The sequence below is a fragment of the Lates calcarifer genome, linkage group LG20 (assembly GCF_001640805.2).
Source record: "Lates calcarifer isolate ASB-BC8 linkage group LG20, TLL_Latcal_v3, whole genome shotgun sequence".
NCBI classification, from domain to species: Eukaryota; Metazoa; Chordata; class Actinopteri; family Centropomidae; genus Lates; species Lates calcarifer.
This window is the reverse complement of record NC_066852.1, coordinates 5,148,936-5,173,646: the sequence shown is the minus strand read 5'-3', so window position 1 is coordinate 5,173,646 and position 24,711 is coordinate 5,148,936. Positions and strand designations below refer to the sequence as shown.

The 24,711-nt window shown below is 38.1% G+C and overlaps 1 protein-coding gene across 1 annotated transcript in view; it reads left to right on the top strand.

The window, feature by feature from the left end:
* Positions 1–351: 351 nt before the first annotated feature.
* opcml (opioid binding protein/cell adhesion molecule-like) overlaps positions 352–24,711 on the top strand; it is a 251,801-nt gene continuing 227,441 nt past the window's right edge. The window contains 1 exon segment of the mRNA XM_018692216.2: positions 352–686. Coding sequence (XP_018547732.1) covers positions 626–686 — 61 coding nt within the window. The 5' untranslated portion in view covers positions 352–625.

Sequence of the window (24,711 nt, the reverse complement as noted above, 5' to 3'; positions counted from 1 at the left end):
CATTATAACATATTCAGGAAATATCAGACACAACACAAAAATGTATTCAAGGGATAATTTTCTGAAAATTGCCTCAGTCGCAGATCACCTTTTGTATCAATTAGGAGAATACCATTTATTAATTACATCATTGTTGAGCCTGCTCTACTTCTGTCAAAGGGCAGAGAAAGGATGATTCAGAGCAGCCCCCCCAAAGCAGCAAAAAAAAAGATGAAAAAAAAAAAACAGAGCTAGGACTGTTCATGTGTGATAGACAGAAGTGTCAGCCAATGCCAGCTGAGCAGTGGCTGCCCGCCCCCTCCTCTCCCCCCAATCTTGCAGAGTGCTGGTCCCTCTGTGTGCTGTAGTACGTGGAAGAGAGGGAGATCGAATACTGCGTGAGGAGCCAGCTTCTCTGTGTGCGTGCCACCAACTACTACTTGCACTGGATTTAAAGCATCTTCAGTACAACCCGCAAGTGGGGATGAAAAGCTGTCCAAACTGAAATTCAGGAAAAGGAGGAGAAAGAAAAAAAAAAAAAAACAAAAGCTAAGTGAGCAGCTCTGTGAAGCCTGGCTGTGGGAAGATAGAAAAAGAGCATCTATAAAACAAACGAGCAGATCAGAATCAGCACTGTTTTGGAAGCATGTATAATTCGGTATGTTTCATCATCCTGTCATGGGTGTTTGCTGTGCTTGTGTTCCCAGGTAAGACTTCTTCTATTCTCCTATCTGTGCTCTTTGTATATCTGTGTTTACATCCCTCTGCCTTCTTCTCTGTTGCTCTTAAGCTTCTTTTAACACACACTGGTGCACTGTTGAGACTTAGTCTTATACTCCCTTCTTTTCTTATGCTCTCTGACTGCAAATCATCTGTCACTGTGACCCCGTGAGGTTTTTTGGGACAGTCAAAGACAAGAAGTTGATTTTAAGTTAATGGAAATTTTTCTGTGTTGGTTGAGTCATGTTACAGATTCTCCTACAAGGAGTAGCAAAAAGTTCACTCACACACTTGTCAACTTCTCAGCCTTTATGAAGATGACACTAAGCCCTAATGTCAAGGTTTCTTGCAGGAATAACTACATCAATCTTTAGCTGGAATGAATTAAAAACTCCAAGATGGTTACACCATCTTTTTTTTTCTAAAGCCCAGGGTCATCAATAAAATCAATTTTTGTAGGCATTTATGTAAAAATCTATTTTTACTAGCTGCCATTTGAAAGACATATTGATCAGTTGATCACAAGAATGTATGTAGATGTCAATATTATTGAATGGTTACGTCCACGATGAAGTACTATATGTAAGCAACCAAGACGTGTTGATCAGTGGAGCAGAGAGCTTTGTGTTTTTGTTTTTTTTTTTAGTGGAGGAGGTGTAGAGGGAGTTTTTTTGAAAGCAGCTTCCATTGTGTATTGCCACATGTACAATGAATGCAATACTGGCATTGCCCTTTAACCTTTAGTTTCAACATCCTCACACAGAGCATGAAAGCAAGACATCCTGGCAGGGATACCTAAGCAGAAACAGAACACCTTCCTGGTGATGTCACTGGAGCCTGGTGTCCTGAAATTATGTTAAATGAGCCTGATGTCAGAAAATGCAAATATGTGCCCTGAGCACCTGAAGTGAGAGAAATATGTTTTCTCCCCTCAAAGGGATTATGCGAAGGAGATTATATGAGGGAGTCTGACAGGGAAGTAATGTGATGCTTTTAGCTTTTATTCTACCAACTCAGGTTCCAAGTCCTGCAGACAAGTTCTATGTTCTGTGTTAAGCCTTTCTTTAACCTCACACCTTTAACATGTGTGTGAATAAGTAATTCATTATCATTCTATAATTTACAGTGTTGGAGAAACTCACCCACACATTTTATCTCAGTTTCAGAGTTTGTATCTATATTGCAAAATAACATTCTGTCCATGGTAGTTGTTGTATCACACCTAAGTGACTGTCTCATATCAGACTGGATAGGAGACAGATTGGCTCTGGTGCCTGATAGTTATGGCAGTGGTGATGAATTTGTCTGTTTTTACAGGACTTAAATTAGAGAAAGATCAGTGGCTTTCTTCACCTTGTCTATCTCCATCTGACAGAAGTGACATAACTGAACCTATGGAGTGCACCTCCCACACTGTGAGGGTGGTGTATGTAAGATATGTACTCACCAGAGGTCTTGCAACTACACATGCACATTATGCAAGCAAAGACACTTTTTCTCCCTAAAGTTAAGAGTTACTCTCCCTGTCACCTTGGCAAAAATAATGAGTAACACCACCAATCTTGTTTTTGGATTGTAACCAACACTATTTGCATGAGGCTTATTTTTAAGGAATATTTTTGCCTTGGTATTGACATTATTAATGATTGACAGCAAATGCGCATCACACATTCTCATATCATTTAATATGAAACCCTGATCAAATCCACAACAGATGGCATAATCAAAAGTCATTTGACAAATCGTGGGCCCTGGAAGGAAAACAATATTTTCTTAGCTTAAATGAACATAAACCAATTGTAAATGTGCTGTAGGCTGGCTATATCTCAAAGGCAAATTGCATGAAACAGAAAATGAAGACAAACAGAAATATTCAAGAAAAGAAAATTGGCAGTATGGAGCAGCTCAGCTGGATATGAAATATTAGATATTGTATGTTTTGACGTCAGCTCTCTCAGATGTCTCAGTCTTACGATAAACTAAGGCGGACCTCCTACAGTACACACATGCATCACACTGCATGTGCATTCAACATTTTACTAATGTGCTATTTCTCACCTGTATACTGCACATATTTCCATTGATCATTTTGCATTAATGAACACACATAAACTTGGGCATGTTGTATGAAATCTTATCAGTACTGTCTTCACACGTGATGAGTTCCATCATCATCATCATCAATAAGGTGTGAGGACAGTACTGATAAGATCATCAGACACAAAAGTCCAACATTTCTGAGGGTGCAGTAGGCACAGGCTCAACCAAATTAAACACTTGAAGAAGCCTGGTCTGATGAATCTGAATTTCCACTGAGACATGAAAGATGAAAGATCCAGAATTTGACATTGATAGCATGAATCCATGGACCCCACCTGCCATGTGTCAACTGTCCATGCTGCTGGTGCTGGTGTTGTAATAGTGTGGGGAATGTTTTTGTAAAACACTTCTCCTTAACACCAATAAATCATGGTTTGAATGCACAGCTTATCTGAGTATTGTTGCTGACCATGTGTGCTCTGTAATGGCCACAATTTACCTTCCTCTAATGGTTACTTCCAGCATGACAATGTCACAAAGCAAAAGCTGCCTCAGAATAGTTTTATGAGTTCAGTGTACTTCAGCAACCAGATCTGAATTAAATAGTGCACCTTTAAGATGTGTTAGAACAGGAGTGAGGCAGCATGAATGTGGAAGCCGACAAATCTGCAGAAATGATGTGATGCAATCATGTCAACATGGATTAGAACCTCAAAGGATTGTTTTGGAATCCATGCCACAAAGAGTTGAGGCTGTTTTGAGAGCAAATGGAGGCACTACCCAGTATTATTATTGGGGTGCTTGCTGATTGTATCTGTCCATTACACACGAACCTAAAGCTGGTTAGCTTAGCTTAGCATAAAGACTGCAAACAGGGGGAAAGAGCTAACCTGTCCAAAGGTAACAAAATCTTTGTAGCAATCTGACTGGCAACCTCTTCAACTTCAACATCTTGTTTTTAAACTTTTTGTACACATCAAAGAAATAAGAAACAACATGTTATTTAGTGAGCTTTAGAGGTGCTGGAATGGACAGAGTCAGACTAGTTATTTCCGGTCTTAACCAGGCGGAGCTAATCAGCTTCTGGCCTTTGCTCCATATTTAAACGAGCTGTATGCATTTTTTTATTTTTTATTTTTATTTTTATTTTTTTGCTATCACTACATAGCTAATGTTAGTATAAAAGCTGTTTACTTAACCGGTGTGAAGGAAAAATGCAAAAAAAAATTGGCATCAAGGGTTACATTCTATTTCATAAAAGTTGACTATAGTGTGCTACAATTGACTTGAAGAAGTAAATTTACAACATTTTTTAATGTAAATGACCACTGTAGAGATCCAAAACAAGATGACATAAAATGAACTAATTAAGACAAAGACATTAAAAAAAAAAAAAAAAAAGAATATGTTAATTAATAACCAGTGTTTCCCCTACCATTGTTTTGGGAGGGTGCCCCATTCCCCCCAACTTGACCCCCCTACTAAAGATAAAAATAAGCTGCCAGCCTTAGTCCTCTCCTGCAACACCCCCACAATCCCAGGTTTTCACTTTCTACTTGTCTGCTCTCCTGGTTTGTTTACATCTATCTCCTATGTGCCACCACATTATGGGGCTTCTTGACTTCTGCAGGTTGTTGGTCACTGGTGCCTAAAAATGGACTGAGCAAACAATGCATGCAGGTGCTCATGGGAGGTTTATTACTTCAGTTGTCTTTTCAGAAGACTACAATAAAAAAATACACCCAGCAAAGTGGCTAGTAAGAGTCACTGTGCTACCTTGCCACTACTGAATTCCACCTGCATTTGGCAAGCCCTGAATTCAACAATGGCTGAAGTAAATAGCTGTTAATGCTAATGTGTGCTTTGTAGTGACAGCAAAAACTTACATATAGCACCTTTAACAACAGACGTGATGTTTTGAGTGAATAAGCATATTTCTGAAAATACTCAAATATTCCTTAAATGGTTGGAGAATTTTAGCTGCCTGGGAACTGGTTTAGTATTGCTTAGCCTACTTTGCATTGACATAAATGGGCTAAACCAAATAACAGAAATACCTGAATCTATAGGGATCTATAGACTTTGTGTGGCAATATTTTACTTCATTAGTTGCACACACCTGTCTGAATGTCACTCTGTGAGTCTTGTGGACTGCAAAGTCCTCCGTATGCTCTAAATCCGACTTCTCTGCCTGTTGGTTCTTAATGCAAAATCTAACCAGTCCACTCAGTCTCTTTGGTCTTACTGCACGCCTGGATGTCTAGGGATGATCAAAAATAGCAGAAAGGTGGTGCACAAGTCATAGCTGAAGAATCCAGTATTTTATTGTTGTTAACATTGCTAATAGCATGCAGCTGATCATGAAACATGGAAGGTGTGTTTGGGACACTTGCCATGGTTGCCAGAGGGTCCATTAAATCAGTGATTAATCAAGGTGGTGGTCAGTGAATGTAAACATTTAGAGCATTTACCATTTAGAGACTGTGAGCTGAGAGTGGCTCCTCTCTGAACATGGAACTTGTGGTTAATCATAACTTCATTATGTGACATTTGTTTTTACTCTGTAATGATTTTGTAGCAAAGTACAATATCTGAGTTTAAAAAAAAAGTACATAACCCTGTATTTTAGTCACAATGTTTTCATATTCCCTTGTACTCTTGTCTTCCCATATTCAGCCAGAGAATTGTTTTGCTGAGTGTGCATGTTCTTTTTCAGTGTTTTGCGCCCTGCTTCACATTCATACACATTCTGTTCATACCTTCACACCTGGGAGCTGCCCAGTACCACTGCAGTTTATCTCACCACTGATTGAGCAGCTGCTGCCTACCTGCTAGTGTTGGGAGAGACAGCCACTTTGAAGATCTGAAGCAGTATTCTTTTGGTCACAAGGTTGTTTACAGAGTTTGTGGTCTGTGTGTGTATATGTGTGTGTGTGCATGTGTGTGTGAGAGAGAGTATTAGAGAAGGAGCTGACTTTGTCATAAGACTATGACAGTGAATTGAAGAATACATACTACATAATACAGTACACCCTGCTGTTTTGTTTATCTTCTATTTATTGGAATTAATTGGACTGTCAATCTTACTGTATTTTCAGCCTGTACAAGTTTTGCCTTCATTTTCAATGTCAGGAAAATGACCTTGTGCATTCTGAGTTCAGAAGAATGGAGGCAGTTCACCAACATTTTGTTCAGTTAGTGAAATAATTGCTGTTCTCCAGCATCTATCTATCTATCTATCTATCTATCTATCTATCTATCTATCTAAATACAAGTATTATTGATTGAGCATGCTAGGTTAAATAAAGGTAAGACCATTGCTTTCCTCTTTTCTCTATTTCTTTCTATTTCTTCTATTTGTGTGGACAAAGAGTAAGTGGCTTGCTAATGCCAGTTCACTTTATAAGAATTGCTGAGTATTGACACTCTTAGATACAGAGTGCTTCAGAAAAACCACACACACTTACAAAGAATGTCACATGAAACGGCTTTATCGGCTCATTTTTATTTAATTAAGCACCATTAAGAAGCACAATTGTGTTTTGCCTCCAAGTAGCTTTAATAGTGAAGCCTAAATGCCTTTATATTAAGGTGGTTTAGCACCTGTGAAAAACTGTTTAATTATGCACAACTAATAAAATGGTAGAAGCACAGGATACAGTTAAGGACCACATATGCACACAGCCAACACATGCACTACTATTGTACACCCAGGTCATGATTGTGTGCCTTTACACTATCTGGTGGTTTTATATAGTTGTTTAAATGTTATGTTGACATTTAGAGATGAAAGATGAAAGACTGTGACTTATTCATAGAAGAGGCATCATTTTTCAGTTATTTAGGACAAAATACAGTGATAGTGACTTAATATGTTGGTGACAGCTTCAGCTTATGTGCCGGTCCATAGCGTCAACTTTCAAATGCAAGTTGCCTTAAAAAGTGAGTTAACTTAGCATAACTTGAACAATAGTTCAAAGCTGTCTTATGAGTTATGAAAATGTAAAACCAGTGTGAGTTAACTTGAGAAGACAAGTACAATAAACTGAGAACATCTAACTTACATTTTGTCAATCTGAATAGTCAGCTCTTCACTTTCATCAAGAGAAAAATATTGCTTGACTACACTAAATTCCTGTGTGGTCTCTTACAATGTGTCTGTGAAGCAGTGTCTAGTTGGAATTGCACCACTTAATTCAATTCAACCTTTCTCTTCATAAACAAAATGGGTGCTGACTACTTTGTTGAGAACCTGAAACATTTTTGATCTCTGTCAACTTTAAAGAAGCAGTGTGCCTATTAGAATGAAATATACCTTTTTATTCTTAGCACAGGATATCTGAAGCAGGATATCTAAGGACCACTGAGGTACTCAAACACCTCATTCCTCACACCTCATTTTCATTTTTCATTATTTTTTATTTTTAATTTTTTTTGCCATCTACCATGTTCAACCAACTACTATGTGCTCCACTTACAGTATAACATATGGTAGTGTTAGGAACATATTTTGTTTATAAAGTTGCAGTGGTATTGTTTTTTATTTTGTCTCTATGGGCCTTATGTTTTCTCAGTAGGTCATATGACCTGCTTGCCATCTGGTTACATCCATGTATTTCTGTCATTCAGACTTAAGGCCTGTTGACTAAGAAGTCATAGTCTCCCACTGTTCTGGAAGAAAACTTCCCATGCCACATTTCCACTTTTTTCATTTCCTCTTGTTGGACAATGTGTTCTTCACATTTAAGTCCAGCAGAATGTGTACCTATGCTGCTCAACATGATGTATTACATGACTGAAGGCAGCACTTTGACTCTGTACGCAACTGTAGTTAAAGAGGGTTTTTGGGAACATGGTAGTCTTTGACTTTCCAGAGGTGAGACATACCTGTATTAAAACGGACAGTGGTACAGTAGGTGTGTTTGGACTCTTAAGTGGGATTAATAAAAATAGAAAAAGACTTACATCAGTGTTATCCTTCAGACAACCTGCTGCTTGGGGCAAACTCTTCTCCGCAGTCTAATCCCTCATCAATGCATGATGCTTCCCTTGGGGCTGTAAATTTATCAAACTTATCGTTGCAGAGGATAAAGTTTGGGCCAAGTCTCCCCCACTTTTCTGATCTGTGTGTGACTCATAAGATATAGCCTCCTCAGGTCCAGATGATTGAGCCATTTATCATAATGACACGCCTACAGCTGACTATAGACAACATCACTGCTTGGTTCTGCCCATTGATTCCAAAGACTCAAAATGATGGATTGCAATTATCAGTGAGTCAAATTGGTTGTGAAAATGAAGCTTCAGTTTATGTTGATGATCAGCGTATGCATCCGCTTCTACTTAATATTTATGCCATCAAATGTCACTTAGCCTAAATTGTGATTATAAATCATGCTAACCGTAGTGCCCTTTGTCACACAGAAGAACCCAGGAAGCTCTGTTTGAAAACAGCTGGAAGCACAGCACAGTTAAAATTATTTTTACTGTTGTTGTTTTCACTGAAATGTATGATATGTCAAATTTTATGGCCTCATATTTTTCACAGTTGACACAACTTACGTCTGTAAAGGAGATGGAAAGTGTGACAATTTATCACCTTGTCACCCTTTCTGAGGATCACATCATTCATGCAGCTCTATGACACATTTGGATTCCATCACTATAAGTGAAGCAAAGCTTTTAAAACTCGAGAAATATAGCACGCATGCTAAGCTTTGGCTGTTAACCCCAATGAAATGCAAAGCTGCCTGCACTATTTCTCATGTCAATGTTCTTTCTTGAGATGCATTGAACTATACAGATGAAAATATGATGATAGAATACTTAGATAATTCCAATTTAAAAAAGTATGCTCCTATATGTTTTATTTCATATACTCAAATGAGATGCAAATTTAAACCATAAATCCCAACTGAAGTTTATGCTCCTGTCCCAGAAATACAAATCAAAAGAGAGTCTCCCATAATGTTACTCAAAAACCAGTAACCAAGTCAGATAGCACATAATCTACTCTGGATTTGGGACATTGGGGCATTGTCTTGAAAGCTTTACAATGGAACAATCATTGACAGTGAGTCACTACTTATACACAGTAATGGTATTGTAGCAATAATGAACAAAGGGTAACATTCATTGGAGGGGATTCATTTGTGAGCACACTGTCTCTTGGCTTCTGTGAACAATCCCCAGCAAGCATTCACTGAACATGAAAATGAGAGCATCACAGTCTTTGAATGGATGCAAGTAATAGATTGTCACTGAATGGGCGACGGATGGCACAGGCAAGAACAAGCATTCAAGTGTCATGAGGCTGCAAGGCTGTAATATGAGAGGGACTATTAAACTAGAATCCAATTGGTTTAAAAGGTATTGGTATTACAGTATGGCAGTGTTCTTGTTGCATACAAATGTGCTCAGTTTCATCTAGGGCTGTTTTCATTCAGAACAAGCCTTCATTGACTCATTTATCAATTATTTACTGAATCAAAATGGGTCATAGCACAAGGAAATCAGTGTGCCAATGGCTTGTTTCTGTTGCAACAGCCTCTATGGATTTACTGAATGGTAGTAGCTGTTTCTTAATTTGAATTTAAAGCTAATTTTACATATAGCACAGATAGGATTTTTCAGTGTGGTGTGTAAGTAATTGTGTTAATTTAATGGTAATGTGAGTTAATGATTAGTTCCTTGCATGTTTGTTGTGATAATAACATCAGGTCAGTCAGGTGTTTCATTTGTGTTTTTAGTTTAATGTAATAAAGATGAGTGAGTAGACTTCTTTTGAAATTAGTTGGAATCAGTGACATTGAAGCATGTCATCAGAATAAGCTTAAAGTGTCTCTCTGATATTGATTCTGTTATGTGCTCAATGCTTGTAAAAGAGATCCATTACTGTAATTAACTGCTTGAAAATGTGTGGCCATTGGCTGGTGCCAATAGTTTGCTTTGATGGACTGTTTGTGTTCAGTGATCCAGACAGTTGAGCAGCAGTGTAAAGACAGCCACAGGGACATGTGAGTTAGAGTATTAAAGTACAGCTACAGCTGATGAAGTCTCTGTAGCCGCACTATTCAATATTTTCATATGAAGCGTGGGTCAAGTGACTGGTCGTTTGTTGTGATAAAAGAGCTATTACCAACTCAGCACTCCACAACTATGCAGAGATAATTGGACTCCTGATCAACTCACTGTTTTTCATTTTGTAGTTTCCACAGTTTTACAGTTTTGGTTCATTCGCACCGTTCTCATCAGGGGTGTTCCCAGCTACAGCAGGCAGCTATTGTTAATGAAGCTCACTACCTGCCCTGGACTAAGTGGAGTGTTTAGCAGCTAAAGAGCTAGCTATCATCTTGGGAGTTAATGATGAGTGAATGTTGGACTTACATTCATTAGGCTGGATGTGGATGTGTGTACAGGCAATGGTTTGAGAACCCCAGGCTATCACAGAGTTCATAGAAAATAAAAACATGAACATGTGCCCAGAACTGGGTTAAAAGTTTGGTCACTGAGAATTATGACCTGAACACCCATCTGCTATGCAGCCTCCTCAAGATCTAGTGATAAGAAGCAAATATAGAACTCTCTCCAACCAGGGTCAAATATCAAATGGCCTGTTCAGGAAGAATCAGCTCTAATGGACCACAGTTCATTTGGATCTTAGCAATAAATATTCTCCAAATTTTTATTCTACACAAAAAACTTTGTCTCTGCATTAAACATTCAACTGTTGCTTTATCAAGAAAGTAACCTGGAAAAGAACAATGCAGATTGAACTCTCTCAGATCCACAAACCTAACCAGGGTCTTCTCTTTCTTGTTCTTCTATTTTTCTCTGCACCAGAGCTCTGGACATAAAACATCACATTCCAATGTATCTTGACCAACATTGCCCACACTTCTCCTTAGGTTTGAAACTATATGAAATAATTGTCTACCATTCTGTATAGCACAGTATTTGATTAAGTAATTCGGTGAAAATTTTCTACGATATTGCTAAGCTATGATGGTAATATGAGGAATTAATTCAAATATTTGTCATGGAACCATACTGCTATTGTTGACCTATTGACCACGTCTAAGTTTAACTAAAGAAATTAGACATAAATGTCTCTCATTATTTGAATCACATGATTATTCTTGTCTTATAATGCCACCCATTTTTTTTTTACTAATGCTAAACACAATTTATTCTTTTTATCGGCTTAATCAGATTTATCAGATTTAATCGGCTTTATTATGTTAAGTTTGTGAGTAATAGACTGTGATTAATGTCTGTATTAATGCAGTGTTCTTTCTTGCCAGCAATAGTGCCACCAAGTTATCTCTTGTCTTGTACAATGTCTTGGTTATGGTGGAAGGCGAATACGCAATATGTGCACGATCATTCTAAATTAGTAATGTAATGAGTTTATTAAGAAGATCATATTTTGTTCCAACTGAGACAAAGAAAGTGAGGCTAATCAGTCCTTATTGGCTGAGACCACCTGATATGGTCCTCAAGGGAGATAAAAACCTTGAGATGGCAAAAGATAATTGCCTTTAGTTGAAGTCAGCTCTAAGTTATACAGCCACTCGCCATGCACTATAATTCTCTGTGTTCCTTTGTTCTTTTTCACCATGTGTTCTGCAAGTAACTACTTCTTTAGTCTATACAAACAAAAGATTTTTTTTATTCCTCAAGCCAAGCAACGTCAAGTAAAGCCGATGAAACAAAAGTATCCGAATAATCTTATAACTTCTTTTTCATAAACCTGCATTTTTATCCTGAATATTTTAGAATCTCCTCTAAAGTTATCCAGTAAACATTAAGTACACTAGAGTTTATTTTTCATCAACCCACGAGAGATTACATGCTTTATAGATCCCTTTGATCAAGAAATCACGATCTTCAGATATCAGGAGTAATTAAGTGCGGTTATAGTGCGGATATTAATGTAGAATATTAATAGAAATTATTAACATTGATTGATCTAAAAATTCTGATCGGTGTTTTAAGGATTTCTGAAGTTGGATAATTTCCCAACCAAAAACACACCAAACCTAATTGTCATTAGAAGGAGAAATACACTGCACAATCATATTTTTTCCATCATTTTCCTGTCCATGTTTTTTGTTTTCTGACTAAGACCACTTTCGACCATGGATGTAATATCGTTGTCTGACCAGTGTTTATAGGAGCACATTAGCAGTATCAACTTTACATAGCCAAAATATGTCAAATGTAGTGTATGTAAGTGCATGTGTATGTATAATATGAATAGTAAGGCTTAGTAATCTCATTCTTCCATTCTCTTCTCCAGTCCTCAGTAACACATATCTAGCAAAGCCATGTCCAGTGTAAACCTGAAATAGATGTTATTTTGATGTAATTTAAGCGCTATAAAAATATGCGACCTCATTCACATATGATACATCTGTTTGTGTTGCTTTATTACTCTAAACCAGTGAAATATGATGCTGATGTATAAACATAATTGTAGGTATAACGGGACTGGGTCACAAAGGTCATTGTAACTGTTAGTATGGTGTGTTTATGGACTTGGTTGTGTGAAGTGTTTTTGATTTAAGAATACTTGGTTGGAGCCAACCATTCCTGTATTTATAAGGCTATCTGCATCTGTCCTTTGGATAGCAATATTCAGTCTATGAAGGTAAGTTTGGCATGAAAGATACAGATACATGACATCATCAGTTCATCAGCTTTGTCCTCTGTTTAACAGTTAAATACTTACTTATACATTATGCATTGTCTGGCAGGTCCTATGCAATAGTTATAGTCAGCATGGGTTTGTTGTCCTGACTTGTATACTGATGAAAACACACAATTTGCTTAAAAAAGGGTCAATCTTTCCCTAGCCTAATGCCATAAAATTTTGGATAGACATTCTTGGTTTTGGTGATTTGGTGCATTCTATTGAGTGGTGAGATTCGATGCCCTGACTTTCCCTCTAGCACCACCATTAGGTTTGGTTAAAAGTAAAACACCTTAGCAACTACTCGGTGGGATGATCCCTTAACTTATTATCCAGTGCCATCATCAGGTCAAAATTTTCATTCACTTAATACTTTGGATTTATGCACAAAAGTAATTCATCCCCATCTCTACTTTGTCTTTATTGCTAATCAACAAATGATGGCATGCTAACATGCTAAACCAAAATGGTGGACATGGTAAACATTATCCCATAGTGACATGTTATATGACATATTAGCATGTAGCCCAACCTGTGCATAGGTACAGTCTCAATGAGCTGCTAGCATGAATGTAGACTCTTAAGGCAGCTACACTGAGCTACTTCCAGGTGCTGCCAACTGATACGACCTGATGTCCTCTCCACCATGAAGACATGGAAAGAGGACAGACTACAAAGAGACAAAATCAAGCAGATCATTCACGCGTCTAGAGAAACAAGGGAAACAGACACACAGAGGAAGAGAGAGACAAGGAGGAGGCTGGGAATGCTGGAGGACAGAAATCCACATCCTAAACATTTGGGAGAAGGCACTGGCAGTCAAGGGTGGGAGAGAGATCCCAGGACAGCTGATGGTCCAGCACAGAGCTGGAGAGAAATGAGAGGACAGGAAGGAGAACAATGGGGACAGAGAAATAGAGAGAGAGAGGTAGGCACCCAACCTAGATGCTTGAGGTGCTTGAGGGAATAAACAAAAATGCAGTGGGTGTCAGAAAAGTTTACAGTAACCTCATTGGTAGGACAACATGGACTTAATGTATGTCCTAGGTTTAATGGATTCATTGAGACTGTGACAGAACCAGTGGAAGAATGACAACAGGCACATGGCCTGGGGTAATCAAAAGAATGAGCCAGTAACTGAAAGTTAAGGCATGAAGATGACTTTTAAGTTTGCCTCACCAGAGTCAGACAGTCAGATGTCAGCAGGGAGGTTGTTCCAGAAGGAAGTTGGCATGATAGGAAAATTCCCTGCAGCCTGCTGACTTCTTCTTAACTTCAGGGACAGACGAGAGCCCAGTCCTCTGAGAGTGGAGAGCAGGCTGGATGGAATAGAGAGTTTGAGATCAGACAGATATGAAGGGACATACCTATTTAGAATTTGTATGTCATCAAAAGCACCTTAAAGTTTGATTTATCTGATAGACAGGGAGCCAGTGAAGGAAGTTAAGATTAATGTTAATTCATCACATGTATGGGTACATTAGTTTTAGTTTTTTTAGGATAAAACATTAGCATGCTTTTGCAAAAGTTCTCATAATCATATGGTGTGTTTAAGTCAGCCACAAAAACAGATTTTTAGCTTGTCTGTTCAGTCAAATCATCAGCACATCTCCAGTAATGTGTATGTGGTCATACTTGATTGTAAAGAGCTATAGCTCTAAAGTGCTCGGCCATACGCACAGCCTCACACAAACTCAGCCAAGTACAGAGCCTGATACAGTACTGTATCTAGGCCAGTGAGTGTTGGACCAGCCTACCAACACAGTGCCACACAATCATATGCTGCATTTTACAAAAGGAACTCTGTGCAAACTTCAAAAAGAATTCACTTTTGTTAACTGCCAGGAGTGTGTTTCTGAATGGAGTCACAGTAAGGTCATGGTACTGTTTTGTTGTTTACACAAGAACTGGAAGCTAGTCCCCTAGAATACAGCATGAACAAAAAGACTGTCACTACCAAGTTCCTGAATGGTGGTTTCAACACATACTGATAAGAGAAAAGCAATGATTATTTTTACTCTCTGAGTTAATATTTTATAATCCCATTACATTTGTGATTGTGTTCACTTGTATAACTCCGCTCCATACCAGTGCTGTGTGTGTGTGTGTGTGTGTGTGTGTGTGTTTGGAAATGGCACTGACCTTTATAAGCACTTCCCTTGGGGTGCATATCCCTTGTTTGTGATGGGTGACTTCAAGCATTAATGACTCAGGCAGCATTAAACTTGAATTTTTGCTTTTTCTAAATTATATATATTTTTTGTCTGCGTATATCTGTAAATAATCTGCTAACATAAAGACAATTTATTTGAAATTTGAGGAGTTAACATATCAGGTTTGTATCCAGAGAGGGAACCTTGCTGCCTGTCCTTCCCCATCATTCTCCCCTGATTTATTGTCATCTCTCTACTACCTATCTAATAAAGGCATACAATACCCTTCAAAAATCTAGCCACACATTCCTGGATATTATCTTCTCATGTCATTTTTTTTTATTTAACTATTGTGGTAGCTTGTTTTATCTTCATTGTACTTATGGTGCTCTTTGAGTTCCCAGGCTACCTTCTAAATTACCCTGTATAGTAACCAAATTCTCCAGTCCCAGTCCACAAATACAGCACTCCAGGTAATGATTACACTCCATGCCAGAGTATTTTACAAATAGCATAATATCTTGTCTAGCTATCTACAGCATAACTTTTGAAAAACATAATTATATACATACTGGTGACTTGTCTTAATAATGATGAGTTAAAGGTCAAGAATGAAACATATTTTAATTTACCCACAGTGTTGTTTGTACATTGCATTTTTCTATAAAGGAAATATCAAAAAATGGATTAGACATACTGTATGGAGAGAGGAATACAGCAGAAGTGGTGCATGAATTTTCTTCTTCTGCGCAGCACAGTGTGAGAATCCAAAAAGGTCAAGAACATCAACCTTTTGTAAGCTGAACAAAAATGTGGAAGAAAATGTTGTTGCTTCAGGATGTTACTGCATAAAAGAGAAATGAGACTAGTAACTTCATGAAAAAGAAGTTAAGTACAAAGGAACTGATTTCGGCTGGAGTTCAGTAACACACTGTTGGTGTCACACAAACTTTAACAATGGTGGATGAAACACTGGAAACACTGTCTTTGCCTTACATAATCTAAGCCCTATGAAATGAGCTGTACTTATCACAATACTGCCACTAGTACCTCTACAATAATGAGCTTTACAACAACAGGGTTACTCTCATTAACAGCATCTATATTCAAACTAAATCAAGTCACCACAAAGCAGCATACAAGAACTTCTACAGAGCTACTGTACAAGTGCCCAGCAGCAGTGTTGATATTCAAGTCCACACAGGCTGGAAGAAGAGGCAGAGGCAGAGAGGTGTAAACAGGGTGAGAGAAGTCAGTGTCATCAACAGGAAGCAGTGTGCAAAGTGCAAACAAGGTGAGCCAGAGCGTGTTGAGAATCAGATCTTGCTTTGGTCCAAGGCAGTTAACAGGAGAGATCTAGCAGCTCAGTTGTTTTTCAAGGAGAGGAGGGAGGTTAGACAGGGAAGGTGTTGCCAACAGGATTGTCACCTGTTCCTCTCACTAAAGAATCTCCAAACAAGAGCAGTAAGTGTACTCACTCAATGGTCCTAATTAGAGCGAGGATTAAACCAATATGATGATTTACACACATATTAAGTAATTATGAGACATTTCATGACTCTCAAAACAAAACGGCAACAAAATGCCCTCTAGTAGTATCAATGTAAAGTCAGAGAAGGGTTTTATTTTTGTAAAGGTGATTGGTACCAGTTTTGGAAAGCATGTACAAATGCTGTCATCCTGCCAATATTGGCATCAGACCAGAAAATGCTTCTACAGTGCCTTACATAAGTAGTCACCCCCCTTGAACTTTTCCACACTTTGTAGTGTTACCAACAGGAATTCAAATTGACTTAAATGGTCTTTTTACCATTTGATCAACACAAAATGCACAGTGCTTTGAAGGTGAAAAATACATTTTATTGTGACACAAACAATAATTAGGACAACAAAGCAGTAATCTTTTAGATGCATAAGTATTCACCCCCGTAAGTCAATACTTTGTAGAACCACCTCACTGCAATTACAGCTGCAAATCTTTTGGGGTATGTCTCTACCAGCTTTGCACATCTAGAGACTGAAATTTTTACAAATTCTTCTTTGCAAAATAGCTCTAGCTCAGTCAGAGTGGATGGAGACTAATTCATTCTAACACATTAGTATGTTTTGATCCAAACCATTCCATTGTAGCTCTGGCTGTATGTTTAGGGTCGTTGTCCTGCTGGAAGGGGAACCTCCGCCCCAGTTTCAAGTCTTTTGCAGACCGTAACAGGTTTTCTTCAAGGATTGCCCTGTATTTGGCTTGGCTTGTTCAACTTCCCATCAAATCTGACCAGCTTCCCTGTCCCTGCTGAAGAAAAGCATCCCCACAGCAAGATGCTGCCATCACCATGTTTCATGGTGGGGATGGTATGCTCAGGGTGATGTGCAGTGTTAGTTTTCCGCCACATGTAGTGTTTTGCATTAAGGCCAAAAAGTTCAATTTTGGTCTCATCTGTCCAGAGCACCTTCTTCCATGTTTGATGCATCTCCCAAGTGGCTTGTGGCAAGCTGCAAACAGGACTTCTTATGGCTTTCTTTCAACAATAGCTTTCTTCTTGCCAGTCTTCCATAAAGACCAGATTTGTGCATGACTAATAGTTGTCCTGTGGACAGATTCTCCCACCTGAGCTGTGGATCTTTGCTGCTCCTCCAGAGTTACCATGGGCCTCTTGGTTGCTTCTCTGATCAATGCTGTCTTGTCAGTTTAGGTGGACGGTCTCATCTTGGTAAGTTTGCGGTTGTGCCATACTCTTTCCATTTTCGGATGATGGACTTAATAGTGCTCCATGAGATGCTCAAAGCTTGGGATATTTTTTTTATAACCTATCTGCTGCTCTATAATTCTCTACAACTTTATCCCTGACCTGTCTGGTGAGCTCCTTGGAATTTGTGAAGCTGTTTGTTTGGTAATATTCTCTAATGAACCTCTGAGGCCTTCATAGAACAGCTCTATTTATACTGAGATTAAATTGCACACAGGTGGACTCTATTTACTAATTATGTGACTTGTGAAGGCAATTGGTTGCACTGGATTTTACTCAGCGGTTTCACAGTGGTGGGGGGTGAATACATATGCACTCAACAGATTTTATTAGTAAATATTTTTGAGAACCATGTAATATCCCCCCCACCCCCCCTTCAAAATTATTGTGCTGGTCAATTACATAAAATCCCAATAAAATACATTTAAATTTGTGACAAAATGTGGAAGTATATGTGTGCCATTGTAGAGGGCAGTTATAAATGCAAGTGAATACATTTAAGCAATGAATAAATGCAGTACAGAAAGATGTTCACAGTGACTTGAAGCATGAGACATGAAGTGGTTATTAACATTTAACCAAAACCATGAGCTTTTCCTAACCTTAAAAAAAGTTTGTCTGTCGCCTAAACCACAGGCAGGACTATGAATATGAACCTCAGTCTCTTGTATTGAGAGTGTCCACCATCTAACCCGACTGCCTCCCCATGACTCTGAAGAGGAAACAGAGAGACAATGAACACCAAAACTTTGTATTGGCAGTTTCAATAACAAAATATCAGCACTGGCCTTTGTAAATCATCATCTATCAAACCTGTAGAATTCATTAAGGAAGCCTTCAAGCTGTGCTTACAGTATAACTTCTTTGTATGCTATCATGCAGTAAATTTTTTCTAATGCAGATGGTTACACAAGCTGGTACCAACAGAATTGGCAGAAATGCAGAAAAAGCAAATGTCTGGAGGTAAAACCTGGAAGGCCACCTGCCCAACAAATGGGGGGGTGTGAAAAATGAGGTAGCAAATAGATCAGCAGCAACACTGCTCACATCAGAAGAGAAGGTGAAAAACATTTCAGGTCCAGAAAACCCAGAGCAGTTCTCCTGACTGAGGCGAGTGTGCTGAGCAAAGCCAGGATATCGCTCCTGACAAGAAAAGGTTCAAGCGCTCACTTGGCTTCTGAGTGCAGGAAAACTGGCTGGAGCCCTCAAATCTACCCGCTGGAAATAAGAGGCTTTGTGAGTACCTTGAATCAGTGCAAAGCTTGGAGCAGCAGAAAGCTGCAAAGGAACTGGGAAAGCTATAGCCAGGGCTCATTGGAACTATGAGAAGTATGATTGAGAAAAATTACCCCACTTCAAATTTTAAAGGCTTTGTTAAGTTTTTATTACTGTTTAGATTGCCAGAAGTGTTCAATTTATTTGTTAGTGTGTGTGTGAGTGCATGTGTCTGTGTGTGTGTTTGTCTGTTTGATGCATGGCATGTGGCTGTATTTGTAGTCTGAGGGCAGGACAGTGCTTTCTGTTTGATCATAGATCAGAGGCGCTGCATGGCCATCAGAGTTCTGTCTGCCATTATTTATTGATGAAACAACAATTTCAGTGAGACGCCCCCTCCCCCATCCTCCCCCCTTTACATCACCAGGACAGCTCAGATCTTTGGCTAACAGACGAGCCTTGAGCTGAATGTGAAACCTGCTTGTTGCTCATGCTTCACCAAAACAAGGTCATAGAAGGGCGGTAATCGCTGGCCACTGGACACACACAATCTGTCATGAGGACATAGTATCTTTTTAAACATTGCAAGCAAGAGAGCAGCTAGCTCTGATTTAAACTAAAACTTTAATGTGGTTTCAACCAGATATACCTAATATTTATTCAATAAAACTCTCTTTAGTTTACAAATATGCAGCCATATTTTTCACAATGTAGTGTTTCACAATGGTACTGTGAAAATACTAAAGCATATGATACAAAGGAACTTCTGTTCTCATTTTAGACCCATCAGCTGGGCTTGTTTTCTCTTTCAGCTGTCACATCTCATTTGGTGTTATCTTGCCTTTAGCAATGTAGGCAGTGGCCCCTCAACATTGTGTCACTGCTATTGGTGCTGCTTGGACTTCCATGAGGCAATGATGAGGTCATATTCGTTAAAGAGGAACATCTTCCACTGGGCAAAGTCAAAAAGGATGACCCAGTGGATTAGAAGGCCTTGGGACAAGTGTTACTGGTCCTGGTGCACGTACTAGGTCAGGCTTAATTTAGACACACTGAGATTTTGGTCATCAGCTGGACGGGAGGTCATTGTTTAGTAAGTAGTAAAATCACATGAAAAATTGATTAAAAACTGTAAATGACATCCACAGCAATATACAGAAATAAATGTTAAATGTGTATATATATATATATATATATATATATATATATATATATATATATATATATATATATATAGATGGAGAGATTTTATTTATTTATTTTTACAGTGTGCACTCTTTGTACGAAACTGTTTCCATATATCTGTTTACGCTTTTTGGATTTGTTCATGGTGTTCTTTGCATTTATTATACTCTAGTTATGTTGTGATGATTTACATGTTTTTATTGGTTTTGTGAATGGTTATGGACCATTGTTACATTGTTAATGCTCAATTAAGCATTATAAAATGGCATTATTAATAATGGTACAAAACTGATTTTTATTTACAGCTATGGAAAATGTTACACAGAGCCTGTACTGCTTAATGCAACCCTGGTATACCCTGAAGATAAATGAAATGTATCAGTAACATGATAATGAGATATTAGATTTTTTTTTCCATTAACATAAATATAGCTTTCTAATCTTGCTGAATTTCCTACCTGCCAACGGTGGCAGTCATACTTATAAAATGAAATAAGCATATGGATGGACTATTTTTCACTGTGTGTTGCATATTACATGTTTAGCAAGGGAATGCTGCCAGCAAATGGTCTTCATTTCACAGGCCAATCATCCATCAATGTTCCAGAGTCTCAAAATCTTCTATTTTCTTTTCAAATAGTTCTCAGTGATGTGAGTTTATGCAGACTGGATGATGATACGTTTGTAACTGATCTATTCCAGCACAGTAATACACATAATCAGTCAGTCCCAGAAGTTTATTGTTGACATCTAGAAGCAATTGTACTTTCATGTTTCTCAGATCTCCCATACTCATTAGTAGATATTGAATATTAGATGCATAAAGACACTAACTAATGAAAACTATAAAATGTCATCATGATAATATACCTCCTGGTGTTGTGCTCAGCATAGACTTGTGCTGAAGGCCAAACCAACATAATGTGTGTTTCGTCGTGATGATGTGTGAACACTGAAACCTTGACCTTTTCAACTCTGTTGAAAGTTAAGTTTTTAAGGACAGAAATTGATGCTGATGACAGAGTAGGACAGTTTGTTCAGCTTCTCCTTTGCTGTCTGTTCTCATAATACTGAGACACCCAAACACTGACACGCATGATTTGGGATGTCCCTGAGCATTTTGAGGGGCTTTAAATATCATTATGTCTGAACAGCAGTGAAAGATGTCTGTGGACATCTGCATGAATTTTCTCAGCCTTGAAACAGTCATACATCTTGAGATGCCACTTCAAAGTACAAATATGAGGAAGGATGCATTCAGAGTGATTTCTTGCCTTTCTGGCCTAAAGACGCATATGTTTAATACAAATGTACTGATTTTGAGTGTATTTTGGCTTTGGGCTTTTTATCACTTAAATTTCAGTGGTCTCACAGGCAGTTCATCAACTGGGGGATGATGTTGTTAGCTGTTGCTTATCCTATCTGTTTGTTGAACACTCCCCACCATACTCTGCTCTGTGTCAAATCTCAGAGTAATGTTCAAAATATTGAGGTCACATGAGTGAATTACAGTTGCTGTGAGTTTTGACTGTCTGGTCGTTTGCCATTTCCCACAACCAAGAAAGAGAAACAACACAACACTACCCAGAACACTATCTTTCTATATAACGTGCAGGAGCTTATTATTATATTTCTTGCAGAAAAAATGAAGAGAATGGACACTCAGTATTAACAGTGCTGCTAGAGAAACCTGAGTGTAAAGGAAAGCTATTAACTGCACACCAGCCCACAGCAGTGATGGTGGTAACCATCCCACTACTTCTTTTTTTTCTGAGTCTGACTTTTTTTTAGATATATTTATTTATTTTTACAAAATCCTAAATTTTACATTTATCAGTGGAGAAGTTGTAGCAAAACTTCAGAGCGATCAGGATTTCTGAGTCTGTAATGATCCAGTATGAATGTAGCAACCACACAGAGAAAGAAATGGGAACACATGAATGGCAATGGCATGTGTGATGATGACATTCCTCAAATGTAATACAGTGAAACAAACCAGTGAATAGTCAGTGGGGCATTTTACTAAATTGTAGAATATAATATATCATAATATAATTGGCATTTAAACTGCATGCAGCTAGTAATTATTGTGATATTTTCAACTAATCTGTCATTTTTTTCTGTTAGTATTCTATTAATCATTATCATGATTTTTTGTTCAACCAGCAGTCATAGTAAGATATAACTTTACACAATGTCCAAGGTTTATTCAGAAGGGGAATAAAGAAGAATGCACTGGGAGAAGCCACAAGCCAACAGATGTCGGTCTCACATTAAAGTAGTTATTTGTGCTTCCAGTGTTTCTAGAGTTTTGACCAACAGTCCAACCTGTTAAAATATTCTAAAACAAAGAAAAGAAGCAAATTCTTACATTTGAATTTAGCCCTTTTTTTGCTTCATAAATGACTCTAAATGACAATCAAACAACTTATCAAAATGATTTGAACACGTTTTGTTCATTGTCAGAAAAAAACAGGCTCTCTCACTTAGAGTGATGACTTCAAAAATGTCATACAATTAAAAAAAAAAAAAGATTTTTTTATGTTGAACCAACAATACAGTAATCTCTCATTCATTAAGTAAAGATTTTGTCTACAAGTCAATACTTCATATCAATAGTCAGTTGAGCTACAGACTAAAACCCAATTAATAACTGAAGACAGATTAATCTACCCATATATAATTCACATATGTAATAGTATCCTCCTGGGAAGTTGACACCTAATGCCCTTGTCTTGTGTGCAGAAGTCGTATGATGATGATGTATCGTAAAGGAGACATCAACTGTCAACCTGGCCTGTCACACTTGTCAGGAAGTCGATTCATTAATCATGTTTGACTCCACATGGGAGAGCAGCCTCCATTTGGCTGAGGTCTAAAACACCTGTGGCAGCAGGCCAAGCTCTCTGCTGTGAGCTTGAATCACATCTGGAAGTGCTATATGTCAAAAGCATGCTTCAAAGGGGGCACATTAGACAGAATTGATGTCCATCATCTTCCTTTAAAGTTTAACGAGATGAAACTTTCACAGGAGTCATGTACACTGAGGATGAAAAGTCTTTTATCTGTTTGGAAGAAAAAAAAAATATTGCTAAGGCTAGTGAGGTTTGAAGAGGATGTTGGGGACATCTGGACAAAGTGACTGTGGATAACATCTCTAGATGTGTCACAGTAATACACCCTGACTGGTGGCAGCCATCAGCACCACTGATTTTCAGGTAATAATTAATCTGTACAATGGTAATCACTAGTTAATTCTAGTTAAAATGAGCATGGTGACGACAAAGCAATTCTCTTTAACTGTAATGAGAACCACCCTTTTAAGACTAATTGTTTTAGACAGTGGATATTGTTGAAGTCAGACGTTTACATATACCTTACCCAAATACATTTAAACTCAGTCCTGACATTTAATGCAAGTTAACATGCCCTGTGTTGGGTCAGCTAGGATCAATTTTTTATTTTAAGAAATAATAGAGGATTTCAGCTTTTCCAGAGTATTTGGCAGTGTTACCTTTAAATAGCATAAACTTTAAACTTTTCTGGTGGCCTTTCACAAGCTTCTCACAATAAGTTGCTGAAATTTTGACCCATTCATTCTGACAGACCTGATGTAATTTGTACCCTTCCTTGCTTGGAAATGCTTTTTCAGTTCTGCCACCAAATTTTCTATTGGACTGAGGTCAAGACATTGTAATGGCCACACAACTACCTGACTTTTTTGCCCTCAAACCATTTTGCCACAGCTTTGACAAAATGCTTGGGGTTGTGGTTGATTTGGAAGACCCATTTGCGACCAATGTTTAACTTCTTGGTCGATGCCATGTTATTTCAAAATATCTGGATTATTTTCCTTCCTCGTGATGCTATCTATTTTGTGAAGTGCCCCAATCCCTCCTGTAGCAAAGCATCCCCTGTGCTTGACTGTTGGGATAGTGTTCTTTGGCTTGCAAGCCTCACCCTTTTCCTCCAAACATAAAAAATGGTCATTATGGTCATTTTAATGGCAGCAAGTTTCAAGGTACGGCCTTGAAATGCTTCTACAGGTGCTCCCCCAACTGACTCATACAATATCAGTTAGAATATCAGAAGCTTAGCCTAAAACCATGACACTATTTTCCAAGGCACAATCAACTTAGTGTATGTAAACTTGATGAATTAAAAAGTAAAATAATCAGACTGTAAACAACTGTTGGGGAAATTACTTGTGTCATGCACAAAATAGATGGGCCAACCACTTTGCCAAAACTGTAGTTTGCTAATAATAAATCTGTGAAGTGGTTAAAAATTAGATTTAATGATTTCAAGCTAAGTTTATGTAAATGACTTCAGCTGTAAATAATTGAGTTATTCTTAATTATTATAATTATGTATTAACCCTTATTTTCCCCTCTGTGATTGTGAACACTGATCTGATATTCACTGTCAATCAATAACCTGTGATGTGTTTATTGTTGGCCACTATTCGGAGTTAAAATGATTCTTTGTCCAGGCTGTGTTTGTCATTGATGTAAGTCTGAGAAAGAAATGCTGGACTGCTTGGAAGGTACATTTCTGTTGCATGTGCATTTCTAAAGTAATGGCACTGGCATGGATTTAGTTAGACTAATGGATCTGACACACAGATAACAGAGCAGTCTACACATTAAAGAATAATTAAATGGTAAATGGACTGTACTGTACTAGTGCTTTTCTAGTTGGATTTATCACTCAAAGCGCTTTACACTACGTCACGTTCACCCATTCACACAGCACTTTTTCAATACACAATATACACATTCATACACTGATGTGCACACACATCAGGGATGATTTGGGGTTCAGTATCTTGCCCAAGGATACTTTGGCACGCAGACTGGAGGAGCCGGGGATCAAACCACCAACCTTCTGGTTGGTGGGCGACCGCTCTACCTGCTGAGCCACAACCGCCTAATTAAAAAAAAAAAATACACTTACACATGAGTAAGAATTTTTAGATCTA